This window comes from Nerophis ophidion, linkage group LG04 (genome assembly GCF_033978795.1).
Source record: "Nerophis ophidion isolate RoL-2023_Sa linkage group LG04, RoL_Noph_v1.0, whole genome shotgun sequence".
NCBI lineage: Eukaryota > Metazoa > Chordata > Actinopteri > Syngnathiformes > Syngnathidae > Nerophis > Nerophis ophidion.
This window is the reverse complement of record NC_084614.1, coordinates 79,384,772-79,408,482: the sequence shown is the minus strand read 5'-3', so window position 1 is coordinate 79,408,482 and position 23,711 is coordinate 79,384,772. Positions and strand designations below refer to the sequence as shown.

The window sequence follows — 23,711 nt, the reverse complement described above, 5'->3', positions numbered from 1 at the left end:
TGGAGAGGAGGAAAGCAATGGATGTCGAGCGGGTCTAACATGATACTGTGAAAGTTCAATCCGCAATGGATCCAACACAGTCGCGAGAGTCCAGTCCAAAGCGGATCCAACACAGCAGCGAGAGTCCCGTTCACAGCGGAGCCAGCAGGAAACCATCCCAAGCGGAGGCGGATCAGCAGCGCAGAGATGTCCCCAGCCGATACACATGCTAGCTTTACGCAAAACAGTAGCACAAAAACAAACACTTCTGGGTGTTCAAATTATTTCCACGGTCGAAATATTCTGAAGCCATCAAAACATTCATCAAAACAGTGCACACAAAAACTCTTTTTTTTTTATATATATATATATATATACATCTTTCTGTCAAATTAAACAATTTATCACCTTAAAAAACAAGTGAAATAACAAGTCAAACACGGTTTACTCACAGACTTATCTCTTCCCAGCCTTGTAAGAACGAGAACAACTTGTCTTACTGAAATCGTCAAACACGGAATTGCCAGGAAATTAAGCGTATCAACTGTGATGTTTGTGTTTGCAGATCATTTCCAAAAGTCCTGTGTCCTCATTATTCAACACAAACACACACACACACACACACACACACACACACACACACACACACACACACACACACACACACACACACACACACACACACACACACTTCTCAATTGACTGGACTTTGGAGAGAAGGATAGAAGGGAGAGGCGTCCGGCTCGCACTTCTTCTGACGCGGTTCCTTATTCCCCCTCGGCTGCCACGGTATCAATCAATCAATCAATCAATCAATCAATGTTTATTTATATAGCCCCAAATCACAAATGTCTCAAAGGACTGCACAAATAATTACGACTACGACATCCTCGGAAGAACCCACAAAAGGGCAAGGAAAACTCACACCCAGTGGGGCAGGGAGAATTCACATCCAGTGGGACGCCAGTGACAATGCTGACTATGAGAAACCTTGGAGAGGACCTCAGATGTGGGCAACCCCCCCCCTCTAGGGGACCGAAAGCAATGGATGTCGAGCGGGTCTAACATGATACTGTGAAAGTTCAATCCATAGTGGCTCCAACACAGCCGCGGGAGTTCAGTTCAAAGCGGATCCAAGACAGCAGCGAGAGTCCCGTCCACAGGAAACCATCTCAAGCGGATGCGGGTCAGCAGCGTAGAGATGTCCCCAATTGATACAGGCGAGCGGTCCATCCTGGGTCCCGACGAGCGGTCCATCCTGGGTCTCGACTCTGGACAGCCAGTACTTCATCCATGGTTATCGGACCACAAGGGAGGGGGGGACATAGGAGAAAGAAAAGAAGCGGCAGATCAACTGGTCTAGAAAGGAGGTCTATTTAAAGGCTAGAGTATACAGATGAGTTTTAAGGCGAGACTTAAATGCTTCTACTGAGGTAGCATCTCGAACTGTTACCGGGAGGGCATTCCAGAGTACTGGAGCCCGAACGGAAAACGCTCTATAGCCCGCAGACTTTTTTTGGGCTCTAGGAATCACTAATAAGCCGGAGTCTTTTGAACGCAGATTTCTTGCCGGGACATATGGTACAATACAATCGGCAAGATAGGATGGAGCTAGACCGTGTAGTATTTTATACGTAAGTAGTAAAACCTTAAAGTCACATCTTAAGTGCACAGGAAGCCAGTGCTGGTGAGCCAGTACAGGCGTAATGTGATCAAACTTTCTTGTTCTTGTCAAAAGTCTAGCAGCCGCATTTTGTACCAACTGTAATCTTTTAATGCTAGACATGGGGAGACCCGAAAATAATACGTTACAGTAATCGAGACGAGGCGTAACAAACGCATGGATAATGATCTCGGCGTCTTTAGTGGACAAAATGGAGCGAATTTTAGCGATATTACGGAGATGAAAGAAGGCCGTTTTTATCGATGGTGTTCCCGCCATTCTCCTTTGTTGTTTTTGCCGGCATTGCCATGGACTCTCACTTCTGCCGGCAGTTCCTTCAAGAGGTCCGAGCTTCGTTGAAGTTGGTGAGTTGTTTTTAAATTGATGTCCAAAAGAGTCTTTCGGTCGTAAACAACTGTTGTACCAGTGGTGGAAGTAAAACACAAAAAAAACTACACGAACTAGCCAAAATACGCAAATCTTGTTACGAGAGCATCATACAATGACAGTTTCTTCTTGATACCATAGGTTTACATCAAATAACCTCAATGTCAATCAATCAATGTTGCCTACATAAGGGCAAGGAAAAACTCACCCCAGTGGGACGTCGATGTGAATGACTATGAGAATCCTTGGAAAGGACCGCATATGTAGGCAACTCCCCCCACTCTAGAGTCGAGTGGGTATAACATAATATTGTGAAAGTCCACTCCATAGTGGATCCAACATGATAGAAAGAGTCCAGTCCATAGTGGATCTAAAATAATAGTGCGAGTCCAGTCCATAGTGGGGCCAGCAGGAGACCATCCCAAGCGGAGACGGGTCAGCAGTGCAGAGATGTCCCCAATCGATGCAAAGGTCCATTCCGGGTCCCGACTCTGGACAGCCAGCACTTCATCCATGGCCACCGGACCTGTGCCACCCCTTCCACAAGGGAGAGGAGGGCAGAGGAGAAAAGAAGCCACACTGTTGTAACACGTGGCTTGGCATCGTCTTGCTGAAATAAGCAGGGGCGTCCATGATAACGTTGCTTGGATGACAACATATGTTGCTCCAAAACCTGTATGTACCTTTCAGCATTAATGGTGCCTTCACAGATGTGTAAGTTACCCATGTCTTGGGCACTAAAACACCCCCCTACCATCGCCGATGCTGGCTTTTGAACTTTGCGCCTAGAACAATCCGGATGGTTGTTTTCCTCTTTGTTCCGGAGGACACGACGTCCACAGTTTCCAAAAACAAATTGAAATGTGGATTCTTCAGAACACTTTTCCACTTTGCATCAGTCCATCTGGGGCTTCCCGGTGGCAGAGGGGTTAGTGCGTCTGCCTCACAATACAGAGGTCCTGAGTAGTCAGGGTTCAATCCCGGGCTCAGGATCTTTCTGTGTGGAGTTTACATGTTCTCCCCGTGAATGCGTGGGTTCCCTCCGGGTACTCCGGCTTCCTCCCACTTCCAAAGACATGCACCTGGGGATAGGTTGATTGGCAACACTAAATTGGCCCTAGTGTGTGAATGTGAGTGTGAATGTTGTCTGTCTATCTGTGTTGGCCCTGCGATGCGGTGGCGACTTGTCCAGGGAGTACACCGCCTTCCGCCCAATTGTAGCTGAGTTAGGCACCAGCGCCCCCCCGCGACGTCAAAGGGAATAAGCGGTAGGAAAATGGATGGATGGATCAGTCCATCTGAGATGAGCTCGGGCTTAGCGTTTGCGGGTGTTGTTGATAAATGGCTTTCGCTTGATGCACTTTGGCTTTATATGTGACATTTAGCTGAATATTGTCCAGTTTTACAGAATTGTTATGAATTGAATTCCACTTCCTGTAATTCAAATCCAACTTCCTGTGGGATGGAGCCAATTTCAATTCAAATTGGACTTTTTCAAATGAACTGAAACTTTAAGCCAAGGATGACAACTTAGTGAGTGAAATTATTTGTTTATTTATATTGTGTAAACTAGGGATGTGTCGATGAATCGGTAACCGAATATATTCGGCCGAATATGGCAAAAAAAAGCCACATTCGGCCTTCGGTGGAATGAGTTAAGAACAAGGCCGAATAGTGAAGTGAATTATATTTATATAGCGCTTTTCTCAAGTGACTCAAAGCGCTTTACATAGTGAAACCCAATATCTAAGTTACATTTAAACCAGTGTGGGTGGCACTGGGAGCAGGTGGGTAAAGTCTCTTGCCCAAGGACACAACGGCAGTAACTAGGATGGCACAAGCGGGAATCGAACCTGCAAACTTCAAGTTGCTGCCACGGCCACTCTACCAACCGAGCTATGGCGTGAAACTTTCTGTGTGGAGTTTGCATGTTCTCCCCGTGAATGCGTGGGTTCCCTCCGGGTACTCCGGCTTCCTCCCACTTCCAAAGACATGCACCTGGGGATAGGTTGATTGGCAACACTAAATTGGCCCTAGTGTGTGAATGTGAGTGTGAGTGTTGTCTGTCTATCTGTGTTGGCCCTGTGATGAGGTGGCGACTTGTCCAGGGTGTACCCTGCCTTCGGCCGGATTGTAGCTGAGTTAGGCACCAGCGCCCCCCGCGACGTCAAAGGGAATAAGCGGTAGAAAATGGATGGATGGATCAGTCCATCTGAGATGAGCTCGGGCTTAGCGTTTGCGGGTGTTGTTGATAAATGGCTTTCGCTTGATGCACTTTGGCTTTATATGTGACATTTAGCTGAAAATTGTCCAGTTTTACAGAATTGTTATGAATTGAATTCCACTTCCTGTAATTCAAATCCAACTTCCTGTGGGATGGAGCCAATTTCAATTCAAATTGGACTTTTTCAAATGAACTGAAACTTTAAGCCAAGGATGACAACTTTGTGAGTGAAATTATTTGTTTATTTATATTGTGTAAACTAGGGATGCGTCGATTAATCGGTAACCGAATATATTCGGCCGAATATGGCAAAAAAAAGCCACATTCGGCCTTCGGTGGAATGAGTTAAGAACAAGGCCGAATAGTGAAGTGAATTATATTTATATAGCGCTTTTCTCAAGTGACTCAAAGCGCTTTACATAGTGAAACCCAATATCTAAGTTACATTTAAACCAGTGTGGGTGGCACTGGGAGCAGGTGGGTAAAGTGTCTTGCCCAAGGACACAACGGCAGTAACTAGGATGGCACAAGCGGGAATCGAACCTGCAAACTTCAAGTTGCTGCCACGGCCACTCTACCAACCGAGCTATGGCGTGAAACTTTCTGTGTGGAGTTTGCATGTTCTCCCCGTGAATGCGTGGGTTCCCTCCGGGTACTCCGGCTTCCTCCCACTTCCAAAGACATGCACCTGGGGATAGGTTGATTGGCAACACTAAATTGGCCCTAGTGTTTGAATGTGAGTGTGAGTGTTGTCTGTCTATCTGTGTTGGCCCTGCGATGAGGTGGCGACTTGTCCAGGGTGTACCCTGCCTTCCGCCGGATTGTAGCTGAGTTAGGCACCAGCGCCCCCCGCGACGCCAAAGGGAATAAGCGGTAAAAAAATGGATGGATGGATCAGTCCATCTGAGATGAGCTCGGGCTTAGCGTTTGCGGGTGTTGTTGATAAATGGCTTTCGCTTGATGCACTTTGCCTTTATATGTGACATTTAGCTGAAAATTGTCCAGTTTTACAGAATTGTTATGAATTTAATTCCACTTCCTATCATTCAAATCCAACTTCCTGTGGGATGGAGCCAATTTCAATTCAAATTGGACTTTTTCAAATGAACTGAAACTTTAAGCCAAGGATGACAATTTAGTGAGTGAAATTATTTGTTTATTTATATTGTGTAGACTAGGGATGCGCCGATTAATCGGTAACCGAATATATTCGGCTGAATATGGCAAAAAAAAGCCACATTCGGCCTTCGGTGGAATGAGTTAAGAACAAGGCCGAATAGTGGCGTGTGACGCAATTTTTTGACGCGGTGGGGTTGGGATATGTTGTGTACCTGTATAAGTGTATGAGGTTACAAGCACACACTTATTGAGATTTAGTGGGGCCTCTGTTTACATTATTAGCATATCTACTGTGGCTAAGCAGGCTTTTGCCAAAAGGACAATAATTCATTTGTTGTGGGTTTATCCACTTTAATGCACATTATTTTTTTTTTGGAATGCATGTTTTGTTTGAAGGCCTAATATAAATGAACAACTTTGTGCTTTTTTTTTTGAAAAGCAAAGGCTACTGGAATGTTAAAAAAATGTCAATATTCAATAAAAAATGACTTTATTTGAAAAACATGTCTAAATATTTATTCTAGGCTATTTATGCAATATAAAAATAATTGTGAAAAACTGCATTCATTATTCGGCTTCGGCCACAAATTTTCATTTCGGTGCATCCCTAGTGTAAACAATTTTGTGTCGCAGTTAAAGCTTCTTAAAGAGATACACACATCCAGGTATGTAACCCTCCTCCATCTCTGACACCGCTCTCTCCCACTCCTTCACCTCCAAGACCTCCACGGCACGCCACAGTCCTTCCTCCTCCATCCGCTTTGTCTCGCCCTCCAAGGCTGATTTGTAGCCGGCGTTGTCATGGTTACTCCTGGTCGTCATGCAGATGAGGCCCCCTGTGTCAAGTCAAGTTACTGCACACTGAAGCAAAACCACCCAGTTGGAACCAAGACCCTCACCCTGTTTGGCGGCCTGGCACAGCTCCCTGATGACCTCCACCGGAACTTGACCCACGCTCAGAGCTCCAACTATCAGCACTACGTCAAAGTCACCTGCAGGGGGAGACACAGAGTGATGTCATCTGTTGTGAACTCCCAACAGACACGAATGAATAACCTGATTGGACAGAAAGCGGCTCTTCTCCGAGCAGAACCAGCTTCAGGTCCTGGTACAGTCCGCTCTCTTTGGCCCGCTGCAACATCGCCTGGCTTCCATCCACACCCACGAAATGTTCAAAGCCATCTTTCTTCATCTGCACCACAGAAGAAGACAGTCATGGATCACAGGAATGTCAAAAGTGCAGTCTGGGAGATATTTTGGGCCCCAGCCTACTTTTTTTATTGACCCACAGCTGCCAGTCAGTGTGAATGTGTGCGAGTAAAAGCGCAAACTTGGCTTCCCGACACCTTAAGAGTCGCGCTGGACAATGAGCTGACGGCTTTGAACTTATTGCAGAGCACATGCTCGATCAGCTAAAAGCTGGATGGAGCAGATGACCGCTGTTATATCTCCGTAATATCGCTAAAATTCGCTCCATTCTGTCCACTAAAGACGCTGAGATCATTATCCATGCGTTTGTTACGCCTCGTCTCGATTACTGTAACGTATTATTTTCGGGTCTCCCCATGTCTAGCATTAAAAGATTACAGTTGGTACAAAATGCGGCTGCTAGACTTTTGACAAGAACAAGAAAGTTTGATCACATTACGCCTGTACTGGCTCACCTGCACTGGCTTCATGTGCACTTAATGTTTTACTACTTACGTATAAAATACTACACGGTCTAGCTCCAGCCTATCTTGCCGATTGTATTGTACCATATGTCCCGGCAAGAAATCTGCGTTCAAAAGACTCCGGCTTATTAGTGATTCCTAGAGCCCAAAAAAAGTCTGCGGGCTATAGAGCGTTTTCCGTTCGGGCTCCAGTACTCTGGAATGCCCTCCCGGTAACAGTTCGAGATGCCACCTCAGTAGAAGCATTTAAGTCTCACCTTAAAACTCATCTGTATACTCTAGCCTTTAAATAGATTCCCTTTTTAGACCAGTTGATCTGCCGTTTCTTTTCTTTTTCTTCTATGTCCCACTCTCCCTTGTGGAGAGGGTCCGGTCCGATCCGGTGGCCATGTACTGCTTGCCTGTGTATCGGCTGGGGACATCTCTGCGCTGCTGATCCGCCTCCGCTTGGGATGGTTTCCTGCTGGCTCCGCTGTGAACGGGACTCTCGCTGCTGTGTTGGATCCGCTTTGGACTGGACTCTCGCGACTGTGTTGGATCCATTATGGATTGAACTCTCACAGTATCATGTTAGACCCGCTCGACATCCATTGCTTTCCTCCTCTCCAAGGTTCTCATAGTCATCATTGTCACCGACGTCCCACTGGGTGTGAGTTTTCCTTGCCCTTATGTGGGCCTACCGAGGATGTCGTAATGGTTTGTGCAGCCCTTTGAGACACTAGTGATTCAGGGCTATATAAGTAAACATTGATTGATTGATATCTGCATAGTGTAACAATAAAACGGATTACATATTGATGAAATCTATTACTACTAAATATTAAACTAAATTGGTTTGTTTAGTTTAGCACAGGAGTCCCCAAACTTTTTGACTCAGGGCCCACATTAAGTTGAAATAATCTGGCTATTTAATAGTGTGTATATATATATATATATATATATATATATATATATATATATATATATATATATATACAAACATATATGTATGTATCTATATATAGAAGTATATATAAATATCAATGATAAAAATATATATTTACATATATACACATACATATATTTATATATATATATATATCACTATTTTACTATGAAGCCACGCTGTTGTAAGATGTGGCTTGGCATTGTCTTGCTGAAATAAGCAGGGGCGTCCATGATAACCTTGCTTGGACGGCAACATATGTTGCTCCAAAACCTTTCAGGATTAATGGTGCCTTCACAGACACGTAAGTAAGTTACCCATGCTTTGGGCACTAATAATACACCCTCCATATCATCACAGACGCTGGCTTTTGAACTTTGCGCCTAATACAATCCAGATGGTTCTTTTCCTCTTCAGTCCAGAGGACACGACGTCCACAGTTTCCAGAAACAATTGGAAATGTGGATTCATCAGACCATAGAAGACTTTTCCACTTTGCATCAGTCCATCTGAGATGAGCTCGGGCCCAGCGAAGCCTTGCAGCGTTTCTGGGTGTTGTTGATAAATGGCTTTTGACCCAAATATTTATTAATTAAGTCAAAGACAGAGAAGGAAACATGAGAAGTTTCCAACACTTCTCTCTTCTAAAGTAAATCTCATTTGCTTGAGTGTCTGGACAGGGCAGATCTAAAAACAATTGGGCATACACTGAACTGCACTGGATTGAATTTTAGCACCACACATGTTTTGTAATATGTTCAATCAGAACTTAATTGTCAAATGTAATGGCTTTGTGAATGTCCAAATGATTTATTAGATGTATCATTTCTGATAAAACACTTCCAGAAAAGCATGTTGTGTGTGTGTTCCATGCATGCTATGTTTACCTGTTTGGCCACCAATCCTGTGCCACAGGCCACATCCAACACCACGGCGGCCTGGCGTTCGCCACAAAAGTGGGCGGCGACGGTGCTGGCTGCCAGACTGGGTGCACGATAGTCAATAACTGCAACGTCCTGTTGGATTGTCACAACAAGAGCTTTATAGACACACAAATGAGTCATAATACCTAAGGCAAGGGTGTCAAACTCAAATACAGCAGGGGCCAAAATTTAAAACTGAACAAAGCCGCGGGCCAAGGTTGAACATATTAACCTTTTAGGTGGTAACGTGTATTGTAGCGTCCCGGAAGAGTTAGCGCTGCAAGGGTTTCTGGGTATTTGTTCTGTTGTGTTACGGTGCGGATGTACTGCCGAAATGTGTTTGTCATTCTTGTTTGGTGTGGGTTCACAGTGTGGTGCATATTTGTAACAGTGTTAAAGTTGCTTTATACGGCGGCCACCCTCAGTGTGACCTGTATGGCTGTTGACTAAGTATGCATTGCATTCACTTATGAGTGTGTACAAGCTGCTTATATCATGAGGCTTGGCCGGCACGCTGTTTTTATGGAGGATAAGCGAACGTGACGACAGGTTGTAGAGAACGTTAAAGGCATTGCCTTTAAGGCACGGCCCCCAATATTGTTGTCCGGGTGGAAATTGGGAGGTATTCACGAGAGTGGTAGCCCAGGGAGATTTTCGGGAGGGGCTATGAACTTCGGGAGTCTCCCTGGAAAATCGGGAGGGTTGGCAAGTATGAGCATTAGCGGTGAATGCGGTGAATACCGGCGGGCCAGCTCTAATGTTAATTTGATATTGCCTCCAGGGCCAAATGAAATTACATGGCGGGCCAAATTTGGCCCGTGGGCCAGAGTTTGACACCCATGACCTAAGGTGTTAATATACCATCATAACTGTCAATCAGTCATCATAGCCCAAGTGCGGGATTGTTATGACATGCTGTGAATAACCAAGCAGACACAAGACATTGATACAACCTTGATTATACATACATGTCTTTTAGACTTTTAGGCTGTGGAACAACGTTGCAAAATTGTTGTATTTGGAAATTGAGAGACAAGGTTGATGTCTAAAGTTGGATCCACGTTACTGGTTGGGAAAATGACCATAATTCAATGGTCAAATCAACATCACAACATGACATTGCATAAACGTCGTCAAAAAGCATGTTGTTTCAACGTCGTAGTAGTGTTGTCGAATATTGGTTGGAAATTAACTAAAATTCAACTGTCAAATTGATGTCAGAACCTAACATTGATTAATCGTCGTCAAAAAGCATGTTGTTCCAATGTTGTATTTGTGTTGTAGAACTTTATTTGGGAAATGACCAAAATTCAATGGTCAAATTAATGTTAGAACCCAACAATCATTAAATGTTATCAAAAAGCATGTTGTTCCAATGTTGTATTTGTGTTGTAGAATATTGGTTGGGAAATGACCAAATTTCAATGGTCAAATTAATGTGAGGATACAACATGGATTAAATGTCGTCAAAAAGCATGTTGTTCCAGTGTTGTATTTGTGTTGTACATTATTGGTTGGAAAATGACCAAAATTCAATGGTCAAATCAATGACAGAACCCAATTTGAAACGTCATCAAAAAGCATGTTGTTTCAACGTTGTATTTGTGTTGTAGAATATTGGTTGGGAAATGACCAAAATTCTATGGTCAAGTCAACGTCAGAACCCAACATTGATTAAACGTCATGAAAAACATGTTGTTTCAACGTCGTATTTGTGTAGTAGGATATTATGTGGGAAATGACCAAAATTCAATCATCAAATCAACGTCAGAAGCCAACATTGATTAAACGTCATCAAAAAGCATGTTGTTTCAATGTTGTTTGTGTTGTCGAATATTGGTTGGGAAATGACCAAATTTCCTGCGGTAAAGTGGCGACTTGTCCAGGGTGTACGCCTCCTTCCGCCCGATTTTAGCTGAAATAGGCACCAGCGCTCCCCGCAACCACAAATAGAATAAGCCGTAGAAAATAGATGGATGGATGACCAAATTTCAATAGTCAAATCAACGTCAGAACCCAACATTGATTAAACATCATCAAAAAGCATGTTGTTTGAACGTTGACTTTGTGTTGTCAAATATTGGTTTGGAAATGACCAAATTTCCTGCGATAAGGTGGCGACTTGTCCAGGGTTTACACCTCCTTCCGCCCGATTTTAGCTGAGATAGGCACCAGCGCCCCACACGACCCCAAATGGAATAAACGGTAGAAAATGGATGGATAGATGGATGGATGACCAAATTTCAATGGTCAAATCAACGTCAGAACCCAACATTGATTAAACGTCATCAAAAAGCATGTTGTTTCAACGTTGTATTTGTGTTGTAGAATATTGGTTGGGAAATTACCAAAATTTGATTGTCGAATTAATGTGAGAATCCAACATGGATTAAACGTCGTCAAAAGACATCTTGTTTCAACGTTGTATTTGTGTCTTACATTATTGGTTGGGAAATGACCAAATTACAATCGTCAAATCAACGTCAAAACCCAACATTGATTCAACGTCATCAAAAAGCATGTTGTTTCAACGTTGTATTTGTGTTGTAGAATATTGGTTGGGAAATGACCAAAATTCAAAGGTCAAATCAACGTCAGAACCCAACATTGATTAAACGATATCAAAAAACATGTTGTTTCAACGTTGTATTTGTGTTGTAGAATATTGGTTGGGAAATGACCAAAATTCAATGGTCAAATTAACGTCACAACCCAACATTGATTAAACGTGAACAAAAAGCATGTTGTTTGAACGTTGTATTTGTGTTGTTGAAATTTTTTGGAGAAATTACCAAAATGTAATGATCAAGTCAACATCACAACCTGACTTTGAATACATTTTTGACCATTGAATTTTGGTCATATCAATGTCCGAACCCCACATTAAATAAACGTCAAAAAGCCTGTTGTTTCAATGTCGTATTTGTGTTGTAGAATATTGGTTGGGAAATGACCAAAATTCAATGGTCAAATTATTGTCAGCACCCAACATTGATTAAACGTTGTCAAAAAGCATGTTGTTCCAATGTTATGTTTGACATTCAACAAGTTCTCAACATTGTTTCCATGTCTTGTTCCTGCTGGGAATAAACCACCTGCTCGAAGCGGCTGGCCCAGCTGTCATAGAAGTCCATCTTCTCCGCTGTAGTGCTGCCCTTATGAGCTGACAGGATGACTTCTTTGACGACATCAAACGTGCGGCTCTCCGCAGCCGACATTTTGCGTACGCACCTGTCAAAAGTGAGAGGCGGACAAAACGTGACTCAAGCTCGATCGTACCGAGGTCCTGTTCTAGGAGGTCAAAGTACCATTCAGTTTTTATTTCTGTGTCGTAAAACATTGTTATGAATTATTGTAATGAAAATACTCTGCGGAGTTTTAAACATGTACTTACAGTACGGTGGGCAAACTGGCAGCAAAGTCCAAATGCTCCAATCACACCAATAATAAAACCAAAAAAAACACAAACATAAATGGTGGAAGTTCAAACGGAAGTTAGTTAATGGTTTCCATATGAGTTGGGAAACTGTGTTGGATGTAAATATAAACATACTATAAAGATTTGCAAATCCTTTTCAACCCATATTCAATGCACTACAAAGACAAGATATTTGTCAGGCTTGGACTTGGTCTTGGGTTGTTTTCCCGAGGTGCAAAGCGAATGGAGTGGAAACGGCGTGAAGGACGGTACATCTTTATTTTAACACTAAAACTAAAAACAGGAACCAACAAAAAGCGCGCACAATGACGGTACAAAAAAACGGGGCTACGAAACAAAAGACTAGCACAAAGGCTATAAACTACAAACATGAAACAAAAACACTTGCACAGTGGCATGAATAACAAAAACTTACGTGGACAAAATGGACAGCATTGCAAGGCATGAAGTGGATAATCAAGGGCGTGAAGGAGGTGATGTTGCCAGACTGACTAACTGGTAACTGTGGCTTAAATAATGAACATGATAAGTAAAAACAGGTGTGAGACAGGACAGGTTGTCATGGTAACAAAACAGGGAGTGAAAAAAAAAAAAAAGGAACTTAGAGTCCAAAGGGTCAAAAGCACCTGGTATTCCTAGGTAGTCTACCATCCAAGTACTAACCAGGCCAGACACTGCTTAGCTTTGAGAACAGATAAGATTGGGGATGCTCGGGGTAATATGGACATAAAAAACTCATGATCAGACATGACCGAAAACTAAATCAGTTGGCATGGTAAGACAAACAAGGAAATGCAAAACAAAACTAAATGTCCCAAAAAACTAAACACAGCATGACCAAAACAAAACATGAACCATAGGCGTGACAATATTTGAGGTTCAAACTCAAAAACTAAAAATAATTTAGAAATTTCATGGCTGCAACACGTGCCAAAGTAGTTGGGAAAGGGCATGTTCACCACTGTGTTACATCACCTTTTCTTTTAACAACACTCAATAAATGTTTGGGAACTGAGGACGCTTATTGTTGAAGCTTTGAAAGTGGAATTCTTTACCATTCTTGCTTGATGTACAACTTAAGTCTTGTTGTCGTATTTTACGCTTCATAATGTGCCACACATTTTCGGCTTTTCTGGGCCCGAGATCATTTATGATAGACTGATGCAAAGTGGAAAAGTGTTCTGTGGTCGGACGAGTCCACATTTCAAATTATATTTGTAAACAGTTGACGTGGTGCATTCCGGAACAAAGATGAAAATAACCATCCGGATTGTTATAGGCGCAAAGTTGAAAAGCCAGCATCTGTGATGGTATGGGGGTGTATTAGTGCCCAAGTCATGGGTAACTTACACATCTGTGAAGGCACCATTAATGCTGAAGAGTCCATACAGGTTTTGTAGCAACATATGTTGTCATCCAAGCAACGTTATCATGGACGCCCCTGCTTATTTCAGCAAAACAATGCCAAGCCACGTGTTACAACAGCGTGGTTTTGTAGTAAAAGAGTGCAAGTACTTTCCTGGCCCGCCTGCAATACAGACATGTCTCCCATGGAAAATATGTTGCACATTATGAAGCGTAAAATACGACAGCGGAGTTGAACGACTGAAGCTCTACATAAAACAAGAATGGGAAAGAATTCCACTTTCAAAGCTTCAACGATTAGTTTCCACAGTTCCCAAACGTTTATTGAGTGTTGTTAAAAGAAAAGGTGATGTAACACAGTGGTGAACATGCCCTTTCCCAACTACTTTGGCACGTTTTGCAGCCATGAAATTCTAAGTTAATTATCCATCCATCCATCCATCCATTTCCTACCGCTTATTCCCTTTCGGGGTCGCGGGGGGCGCTGGCGCCTATCTCAGCTACAATCGGGCGGAAGGCCGGGTACACCCTGGACAAGTCGCCACTTCATCGCAGGGCAAGTTAATTATTATTATTTACAAAAAAATATAACGTTTATGAGTTTTAACATCAAATATATTGTCTTTGTAGGGCATTCAACTGAATATGGGTTGAAAAGTATTTGCAAATCATTGTATTCCGTTTATATTTACATCGAACACAATTTCCCAACTCATATGGAAACGGGGTTTGTACTTTATATCAACCTCAAGTTGATATAGAGATTTACTGTAAGCATTGAATGAAAAATAATAATAATAATTTGACTTATTTTTAACATTTTAGTGACTGAGACCCTCTATGCTCCCCAGGAGCCCTAAGGATTAAAAAAAAAAAAATCCAAATATTTTGTTATGGTTTGAAAATGAAAAATATCAAAATGGCCCCCGCATGCTTACATTTTTTTCCGTGTGTGGCCCTCTGTGGAAAAAGTTTGGACACCCCTGTCCTAGGCTTTTTGACATTACTAATCGTATGAATAGTGAAGTGAATTATATTTATATAGCACTTTTCTCTAGTGACTCAAAGCGCTTTACATAGTCAAACCCAATATCTATGTTTCATTTTTAATCCAGTGTGGGTGGCACTGGGAGCAGGTGGGTAAAGTGTCCTGCCCAAGGACACAACGGCAGGGGCTAGGATGGAATCGAACCAGCAACCCTTGCTGACACGGCTGCTCTACCAACCGAGCTATACCCTTCCTGAATACCGTATTTCCTTCATTTTCCGCTTCCCAAAATAATTAGCGCATGCTTAGTATTACCGCCTGGTCAAACTTGTGACGTCACGAGTGACACTTCCCCTGTCATCATTTTCAAAATGGAGGAGGCTGATTCCAATACCGGTAATTCGAAATCGCATAAAGGGAAGAAGATTAAGAGCTATTCAGTAGGATTTAAGGTCCAAGCTTACATCACACTCAATTTTTTTACCGCATGCCTTTGGTAAGTGCCGGAGGTAGAAGAGGTTTTAAAATAATTACTTTTACCGCATGACTTTAGTAAGCGCAGGAGTGAGAAGAGCTTTTAAATCAATTAGCGCCCAGGCGGCAATTGAAGGAAAAAAGGTATATTCATTACCTTAAGTCTGGCAACGCCGCGAACTGCAAAACCTTGACTTCCCGGTGTCCACTCTTGCCGCGCATGCGCTTCACCGTCACCGGTCTTGCTGTTCACAGTCCGGCCACTAGAGGGCCTCAGTGGCGCGCTCGGAGTCCAAACAATCTTCTGGAAAGTCCTCAACTTGGACTGCGTGCTAAAAAGCTAACACAAGTAGCGCTCGTCTTCAAACTAACTTTAACGCCAACCGGTGGACGCCGCGTTTCGGCCATGGAGACTTGCGAAAAGTTGTGGACTTGTTTCGACCGTCGTTGGTGTGTTTTTGTGCGGTAGTTTATAGCGGACGCTGTCTCTTAGTGAGGAGCTAGCTTAGCATCGATCTGCCACAAAAAAAAAAAAACAACAAAAAAAAACCTCCCGATTTTCATTAACGACACAAATTGTGGACTTTTCTCTCCGGTGAGCTGTAGTTATGGAATGATAATTATTCATATTTTATTGTAGTTGTTCATGCTTTGTGGTCTTGAATGTTGGGGGGAGGGAAAAAAATAGCTTATTGTTTGTTTGTTTTTTTTCCTGGCAGATTTGACTGGCAACACTGGCACAAAATGTCCATTTTAGGGTTGAAAAAGAAACAGCCGAAGACCTTCAAAGTGAAAGTTACCACCATGGATGCCGAGATGGAGTTCAGTTGCGAGGTAAGACTTTTTAAATCGATTTTTGTGTCGCATTGGAAATAACTAGGGATGCACCGAAATGAAAATTTGTGGCCGAAGACCGAATAATGCCCATCCCATCCATTTTCTACCGCGTATTCCCTTTCGGGGTCGCGGGGGGCGCTGGCGCCTATCTCAGCTACAGTCGGGCGGAAGGCGGGGTACACCCTGGACAAGTCGCCACCTCATCGCAGGGCCAACACAGATAGACAGACAACATTCACACTCACATTCACACACTAGGGCCAATTTAGTGTTGCCAATCAACCTATCCCCAGGTGCATGTCTTTGGAAGTGGGAGGAAGCCGGAGTACCCGGAGGGAACCCACGCAGTCACGGGGAGAACATGCAAACTCCACACAGAAAGATCCCGAGCCTGGATTTGAACCCAGGACTGCAGGACCTTCGTATTGTGAGGCAGACGCACTAACCCCTCTGCAACCGTGAATGCAGTTTTTCATCCATCCATCCATTTTATACCGCTTATTCCCTTTCGGGGTCGCGGGGGGCGCTGGCGCCTATCTCAGCTACAGTCGGGCGGAAGGCGGGGTACACCCTGGACAAGTCGCCACCTCATCACAGGGCCAACACAGATAGACAGACAACATTGAAATGAAGTGAATTATATTTATATAGCGCTTTTCTCAAGTGACTCAAAGCGCTTTACATAGTGACACTCAAGTATAAGCTACATTTAAACCAGTGTGGGTGGCACTGGGAGCAGGTGGGTAAAGTGTCTTGCCCAAGGACACAATGGCAGTAACTAGGATGGCACAAGCGGGAATTGAACCTGCAACCCTCAAGTTGCTGGCACGGCCACTCTACCAACCGAGCTATGCCGCCCCATTCACACTCACATTCACACACTAGGGCCAATTTAGTGTTGCCAATCAACCTATCCCCAGGTGCATGTTTTTGGAAGTGGGAGGAAGCCGGAGTACCCGGAGGGAACCCACGCAGTCACGGGGAGAACATGCAAACTCCACACAGAAAGATCCCGAGCCTGGATTTGAACCCAGGACTGCAGGAACTTTGTATTGTGAGGCAGACGCACTAACCCCTCTGCAACCGTGAATGCAGTTTTTCATCCATCCATCCATCCATTTTCTACCGCTTATTCCCTTTCGGGGGCGCGGGGGGCGCTGGCGCCTATCTCAGCTACAATCGGCGGAAGGCGGGGTACACCCTGGACAAGTCGCCATCTCATCGCAGGGCCAACACAGATAGACAGACAACATTCACACTCACATTCACACACTAGGGCCAATTTAGTGTTGCCAATCAACCTATCCCCAGGTGCATGTTTTTTGGAAGTGGGAGGAAGCCGGAGTACCCGGAGGGAACCCACGCAGTCACGGGGAGAACATGCAAACTCCACACAGAAAGATCCCGAGCCAGGATTTGAACCCAGGACTGCAGGAACTTCGTATTGTGAGGCAGACGCACTAACCCCTCTGCAACCGTAAATGCAGTTTTTCATAATTTTTTTAATATTGCATAAATAGCCTAGAATAAATATTTAGACATGTTTTTCAAATAAAGTATTTTTTTATTGAATATTGACATTTTTTTAAATATTTTAGTAGCCTTTGTTTTTTAAAAAAAGCACAAAGTTTTTCATTTATATTAGGCCTTCAAATAAAACATGCATTACAAAAAAAAATAAAGTGCATTGAAGTGAATTATTGTCCTTTTGGCAAAAGTCTGCATAGCCACAGTAGATATGCTAATAATGTAAACAGAAGGCTCAAGTAAATCTCAATTAAGTCAATCAATCAATCAATGTTTACTTATATAGCCCTAAATCACTAGTGTCTCAAAGGTCTGCACAAACCACTACGACATCCTCGGTAGGCCCACATAAGGGCAAGGAAAACTCACACCCAGTGGGACGTCGGTGACAATGATGACTATGAGAACCTTAGAGAGGAGGAAAGCAATGGATGTCGAGCGGTCCTAACATGGTACTGTGAGAGTTCAATCCACAATGGATACAACACAGTCGCGAGAGTCCAGTCCAAAGCGGATGCAACACAGCAGCGAGAGTCCTGTTCACAGCGGAGCCAGCAGGAAACCATCACAAGCGGAGGCGGATCAGCAGCGCAGAGATGTCCCCAGCCGATACACAGGCGAGCAGTACATGGCCACCGGATCGGACCGGACCCCTCCACAAGGGAGAGTGGGACATAGAAGAAAAAGAAAAGAAACGGCAGATCAACTGGTCTAAAAAGGGAGTCTATTTAAAGGCTAGAGTATACAAATGAGTTTTAAGGTGAGACTTAAATGCTTCTACTGAGGTGGCATCTCGAACTGTTACCGGGAGGGCATTCCAGAGTACTGGAGCCCGAACGGAAAACGCTCTATAGCCGGCAGACTTTTTTTGGGCTTTGGGAATCACTAAAAAGCCGGAGTCCTTTGAACGCAGATTTCTTGCCGGGACATATGGTACAATACAATCGGCAAGATAGGCTGGAGCTAGACCGTGTAGTATTTTATACGTAAGTAGTAAAACCTTAAAGTCACATCTTAAGTGCACAGGAAGCCAGTGCAGGTGAGCCAGTACAGGCGTAATGTGATCAAACTTTCTTGTTCTTGTCAAAAGTCTAGCAGCCGCATTTTGTACCAACTGTAATCTTTTAATGCTAGACATGGGGAGACCCGAAAATAATACGTTACAGTAATCGAGACGAGACGTAACAAACGCATGGATAATGATCTCGGCGTCTTTAGTGGACAGAATGGAGCGAATTTTAGCGATATTACGGAGATGAAAGAAGGCCGTTTTAGTAACGCTTTTAATGTGTGACTCAAAGGAGAGAGTTGGGTCGAAGTTAATACCCAGATTCTTTACCATGTGTGCTTGTAACCTCATCAATTATACAGGTAGCCTACACAACAGGCTAATAATGTAAACAGAGGCCCCACTAAATCTCAATTAAGTGTGTGCTTGTAACCTCATACACTTATACAGGTACACAACATATCCCAACGTCACTGCACGTTGGTTGATTGCGTCACCGCCTCAAAAAATTGCGTCACACGCCACTATTCGGCCTTGTTTTTAACTCATTCCACCGAAGGCCGAATGTGGCTTTTTTTGCCATATTCGGCCGAATATATTCGGTTACCGATTAATCGGTGCATCCCTACAAATAACCCAATCGTAGACTCCAGCGGACCCCGAAAGGGACAAGCGGTAGGAAATGCCTTTGATTGATAGATTGATTGAAACTTTTATTAGTAGATTGCACAGTACAGTACATATTCCGTACAATTGACCACTAAATGGTAACACACGAATAAGTTTTTCAACTTAAAACGGGGTCCACGTTAATCATTACATGGTACAAATTAGTGCTGCGAATCTTAGGGTGTCCCACGATTCGATCCAATATAGATTCTTGGGGTCGTGATTCTATAATATATCGATTTTTTACGATTCAAAAACGATATTTTTCCGATTCTGTATTCATTTAATACATAGGATTTCAGCAGGATCTACCCCAGTCTGCTGACATAAATGATAAATGGGTTGTACTTGTATAGCGCTTTTCTACCTTCAAGGTACTCAAAGCGCTTTGACACTACTTCCACATTTACCCATTCACACACACATTCACACACTGATGGAGGGAGCTGCCATGCAAGGCACTAACCAGCACCCATCAGGAGCAAGGGTGAAGTGTCTTGCTCAGGACACAACGGACGTGACGAGTTTGGTACTAGGTGGGGATTGAACCAGGGACCGTCGGGTTGGGCACGGCCACTCTACCACTGCCCCACGCCGTCCCAACATGGTAGTAGATTTAAAAAAAAAAAAGCTTTTGTAATTGTAAAGGACAATGTTTTATCAACTGATTGCAATAATTTCGATTTGTTTTAACTATTAAACGAAGCAAAAATATGACTTATTTTATCTTTGTGAAAACATTGGACACAGTGTGTTGTCAAACTTATGGGATGCGATGCAAGTGTAAGCCACTGTGACACTATTGTTCTTTTTTTTTATTTTTATAAATGTCTAATGATAATGTCAATGATGGATTTTTAATCACTGCTATCCTATTAATACTGTTGTTGATAATCATTTTTGTTTCACTACTTTTGGTTTGTTCTGTGTCGTGTTTGTGTCTCCTCTCTATTGCTCTGTTTATTGCAGTTCTGAGTGTTGCTGGGTCAGGTTCGGTTTTGGAATTGGATTGCATTGTTATGGTATTGCTGTGTAGTGGTTTGTTGGATTGATTTAAAAAAAAAATCAATTTAAAAAAAAAAAAAAGAGAATCGATTCTGAATCGCACAACGTATTCGATTCGATTTGTATTTGAATCGATTTTTTCCCACACCCCTAGTGTATACATTAAAACATTCTTCTTCATACTGCATTCATATATGCTACTTTTAAACTTTTCATGCAGAGAGGGGAATCACAACTAAGTCAATTGACCAAAAGTGTATTTATTAAAGTTGTTAAGCAATGGCACAACTATTCAAGTCATTTTCAAAACATAAAGTGCAAGATTGTCAGAGACATTTTAAGTGTCAAATAAAAATGAGCTGCATAATAGGAAATCAAATAGTATTTGTCCTTCACTATGTGGTAGGTTACGACGAACGTTATGAAATTCTCTTAGCGCAGGGGTGTCAAACTCAAAAACAGAGTGGGACAAAATTTAAAACTGAACAAAGCCGCGGGCCAAGGTTGAACAAATTAACCTTTTAATAGGGACCCAAACAAGTTTTGCATTGAATATCGAACAAGCAAGGCTTATATAACTTTATATTGACGTGCAAAATCATTAAGTTTTAAATAATAATGAAAAAATATCAATGGCATATGAAATAAAATGTTAATAAACATTGAATGTGTATTTTCTATTTTGCAGCCTTCTGAGTTAAATATGAACATAAACTTTTTTCCACAGGCTAATAATACATTTGAAAATAAATGAACAATAATGAGTGAATCCAACATTCAAGCCTTGAAGTAGCAAGAGAAAGTGCATGAATAAAATGTTAATTATTGCTCAGTTTGCTACACTGATTTGCTTTAACACTGAATGTGGAACAAGCAAAACTTATATAACTTGATAGTGCAAAACCAACATTCAAAAAACAAACGATAGAACATCAATGGCATATTAAATAAAATCTAAATAAAAATGTAATGCGGCGTGGCGCACTGGAAGAGTGGCCGTGCGCAACCCGAGGGTCACTGGTTCAAATCCCACCTAGTACCAACCTCGTCACGTCCGTTGTGTCCTGAGCAAGACACTTCACCCTTGCTCCTGATGGGCGCTGGTTGGCGCCTTGCATGGCAGCTCCCTCCATCAGTGTGTGAATGTGTGTGTGAATGGGTAAATGTGGAAGTAGTGTCAAAGCGCTTTGAGTACCTTGAAGGTAGAAAAGCGCTATACAAGTACAACCCATTTATTTATTTATCTTTTCTTTTTGCAGCCTTCTAAAGTAAATATCAACATTAGCTTTTTCCACAGGCTAATAGATTCAAAAATTAAATAGCAATGAGGTGGGCGGGGTTGGTGGTAGCAGGGGTGTATATTGTAGCGTCCTGGAAGAGTTAGTGCTGCAAGGGGTTCTGTGTATTTGTTTTGTTGTGTTACGGTGCAGATGTTCTCCTGAAATGTGTTTGTCATTCTTGTTTGGTGTGGGTTCACAGTGTGACGCACATTTGTAACAGTGTTAAAGTTGTTTATACGGCCACCCTCAGTCTGACCTGTATGGCTGTTGACCAAGTATGCTTTGCATTCATTTAGGTGTGCTTACGAGCCGCTTACAATATGTGACTGGGTCGGCACGCTGTTTGTATGGAGGAAAAAGGGACGTGACGCCCCCAATATTGTTGTCTCGAGTGGAAAGCGGGAGGAATTTGGGGGAATGGTTGTCCCGGGAGATTTTCAGGAGGGGCACTGAACTTATGGAGTGTTCCGGGAAAATCGGGAGGGTTGGCATGTATGAGTATTAGCGGTGAATGCGGTGTTATAGCGGCACCACCGCTGTATAGTACCGGCGGGCCAACTGTAATGTTGATTCGATATTGCCTCAAGGGCCAAATGAAATTACACGGCGGGCCAGAGTTTGACACCCATGCTCTAGCGAGTGACTTTTCAAATGATGCTACATATTAGCAGTAATGCTACATTTTATAGCAACGCTTTTGCCCCACACTTGACAAATGACGGTTGTCTGTTCGACATATTCCCACTTGAAGCTGAACCGCAGCCAGACAATTGAAACCCTGCTGTTTTTATTGGGAATTAAGTCTTCCTTCATTTGTTACCAGATCCACACTTTCTTTCTCTCGTATTCCCACTCGTACGGCTACGTTAGCAGCTAACGTAGCCCAGTCTGCTATCTCTCTGGTGGGCGAGGGCGTATACGTATGTGACGTATGATGTGACAGTATGTGACATATATAAGAATGTGCGCCTGCTTGTCTGTGAGAAGGAGAGACAGGAAAGAGTGAGAAGAGCCTGAAGTTTAATGCCCGCAGCTAAAAGCAACTGCGTGAGAACGTATACTCGAATGTTACGATATAGCCATTGTCTATATCGATATATCGCCCAACCCTAGTTTAAAGTGTCAAGTATTTAGAGGGGAACTGCTCTTTAATGGAATATTGCCTTTCATTCACAATCCTTATTTAAAGCAAGAATACATGTTTTTCCTTTTTATGCATTCTAAATCATAAATAAACACTAGCAAAAGTCAGCTAACAATGGAGTCAATGGTAGTCACTATATTCCGCCTATAGGGCGCTCTAAAAACAATCAAAAGCCTCAATCATAATTATTTATACACACTGTAAGTACAGAAGTTTGGACACACCTTCTCATTCAAAGGATTTTCTTTATTTTCATGACTATTTACATTGTAGATTGTCAATGAATGCATCAAAACTATGAATGAACACATGTGGAGTTATGGAAAAAAGTGAAATAACTGAAAACATGTTTTTTGTTCTAGTTTCTTCAAAATAGCCACCTTTGTTTTGATTACTGCTTTGCACACCCTTGACATTCTCTCGATGAGCTTCAAGAGGTGGTCACCTGAAATGGTTTTCACTTCACAGGTGTCAAAGTTTTGATGCCTTTAGTGACAATCTACAATGTAAATAGTCATGAAAATAAAGAAAACGCATTGAAATAACCATATCCTAGGCTCCAGCACCCCATCGCGAACCGCAAAAGGGACAAGCGGTAAGAAATGGATGGACGGACGTCAAAGCTGCTCTGCTGGCTTTTTAAGTATCTTAACTTATTCGCCTGTAACATTTGCTACAAAAATAAGACAACTTATTCCATCTTTCCCATCCATCCAAATAGGAGTATTGGGTTTTTTTTGACCGGTTGTCACAATACCAACATTTCAGTGGTCGGCACATGTTTATTTTTACCATTCTCGATACTTGTTCCAGAAAAAAAAGAAAACAAACTCAAGCCACGTACTTTAAAATTAACTACCTTATTTAAAAATGTTTCAAATTGTCAAGTATTTAGAGGGGAACTGCTCTTTTTTGGAATATTGCCTTTCATTCACAATCCTTATTTAAAGCAAGAACACATGTTTTTCCTTTTTATGCATTCTAGATCCTAAATAAACACTAGCAAAAGTCAGCTAACAATGGAATCAATGGTAGTCGCGATATTCCGCCTATTAAGCGCTCTAAAAACATCCGAAAGCCT

At 42.6% G+C, this 23,711-nt stretch overlaps 3 protein-coding genes across 6 annotated transcripts in view; 1 reads left to right on the top strand and 2 right to left on the bottom strand.

The window, feature by feature from the left end:
• Window positions 1-889, bottom strand: part of LOC133551969 (methyltransferase-like protein 27) — a 19,722-nt gene extending 18,833 nt beyond the window's left edge. The window contains exon 1 of one of the 2 annotated variants that reach the window (XM_061899181.1): window positions 432-889. The gene's annotated coding sequence lies outside the window, so the exon portion shown is untranslated. The remainder of the gene's footprint in view (window positions 1-431) is intronic. The other variant, XM_061899180.1, reaches the window with a different exon arrangement.
• A 2,670-nt stretch (window positions 890-3,559) lies between these two features.
• LOC133551968 (methyltransferase-like protein 27) lies at window positions 3,560-15,469 on the bottom strand. Of its 2 annotated transcripts, none has more exons than XM_061899178.1 (6): window positions 15,317-15,469; window positions 11,989-12,124; window positions 8,858-8,986; window positions 6,429-6,564; window positions 6,272-6,364; window positions 3,560-6,208 (listed from the first exon to the last, which is right to left on the bottom strand). In XM_061899178.1, exons 1-6 carry the CDS (start codon window positions 15,379-15,381, stop codon window positions 6,006-6,008), a joined length of 762 nt encoding a protein of 253 aa, XP_061755162.1. In that variant the 5' UTR covers window positions 15,382-15,469; the 3' UTR covers window positions 3,560-6,005. The 2 variants fall into 2 exon arrangements, with proteins under 2 accessions (XP_061755162.1, XP_061755163.1); XM_061899179.1 differs by having other exon boundaries at window positions 3,560-6,183.
• Window positions 15,431-23,711, top strand: part of nf2b (NF2, moesin-ezrin-radixin like (MERLIN) tumor suppressor b) — a 50,940-nt gene continuing 42,659 nt past the window's right edge. For both annotated transcript variants that reach the window (XM_061899176.1, XM_061899175.1), the window contains exons 1-2: window positions 15,431-15,754; window positions 15,879-15,993. In XM_061899176.1, coding sequence (XP_061755160.1) covers window positions 15,904-15,993 — 90 coding nt within the window. In that variant the 5' untranslated portion in view covers window positions 15,431-15,754; window positions 15,879-15,903. The remainder of the gene's footprint in view (window positions 15,755-15,878; window positions 15,994-23,711) is intronic.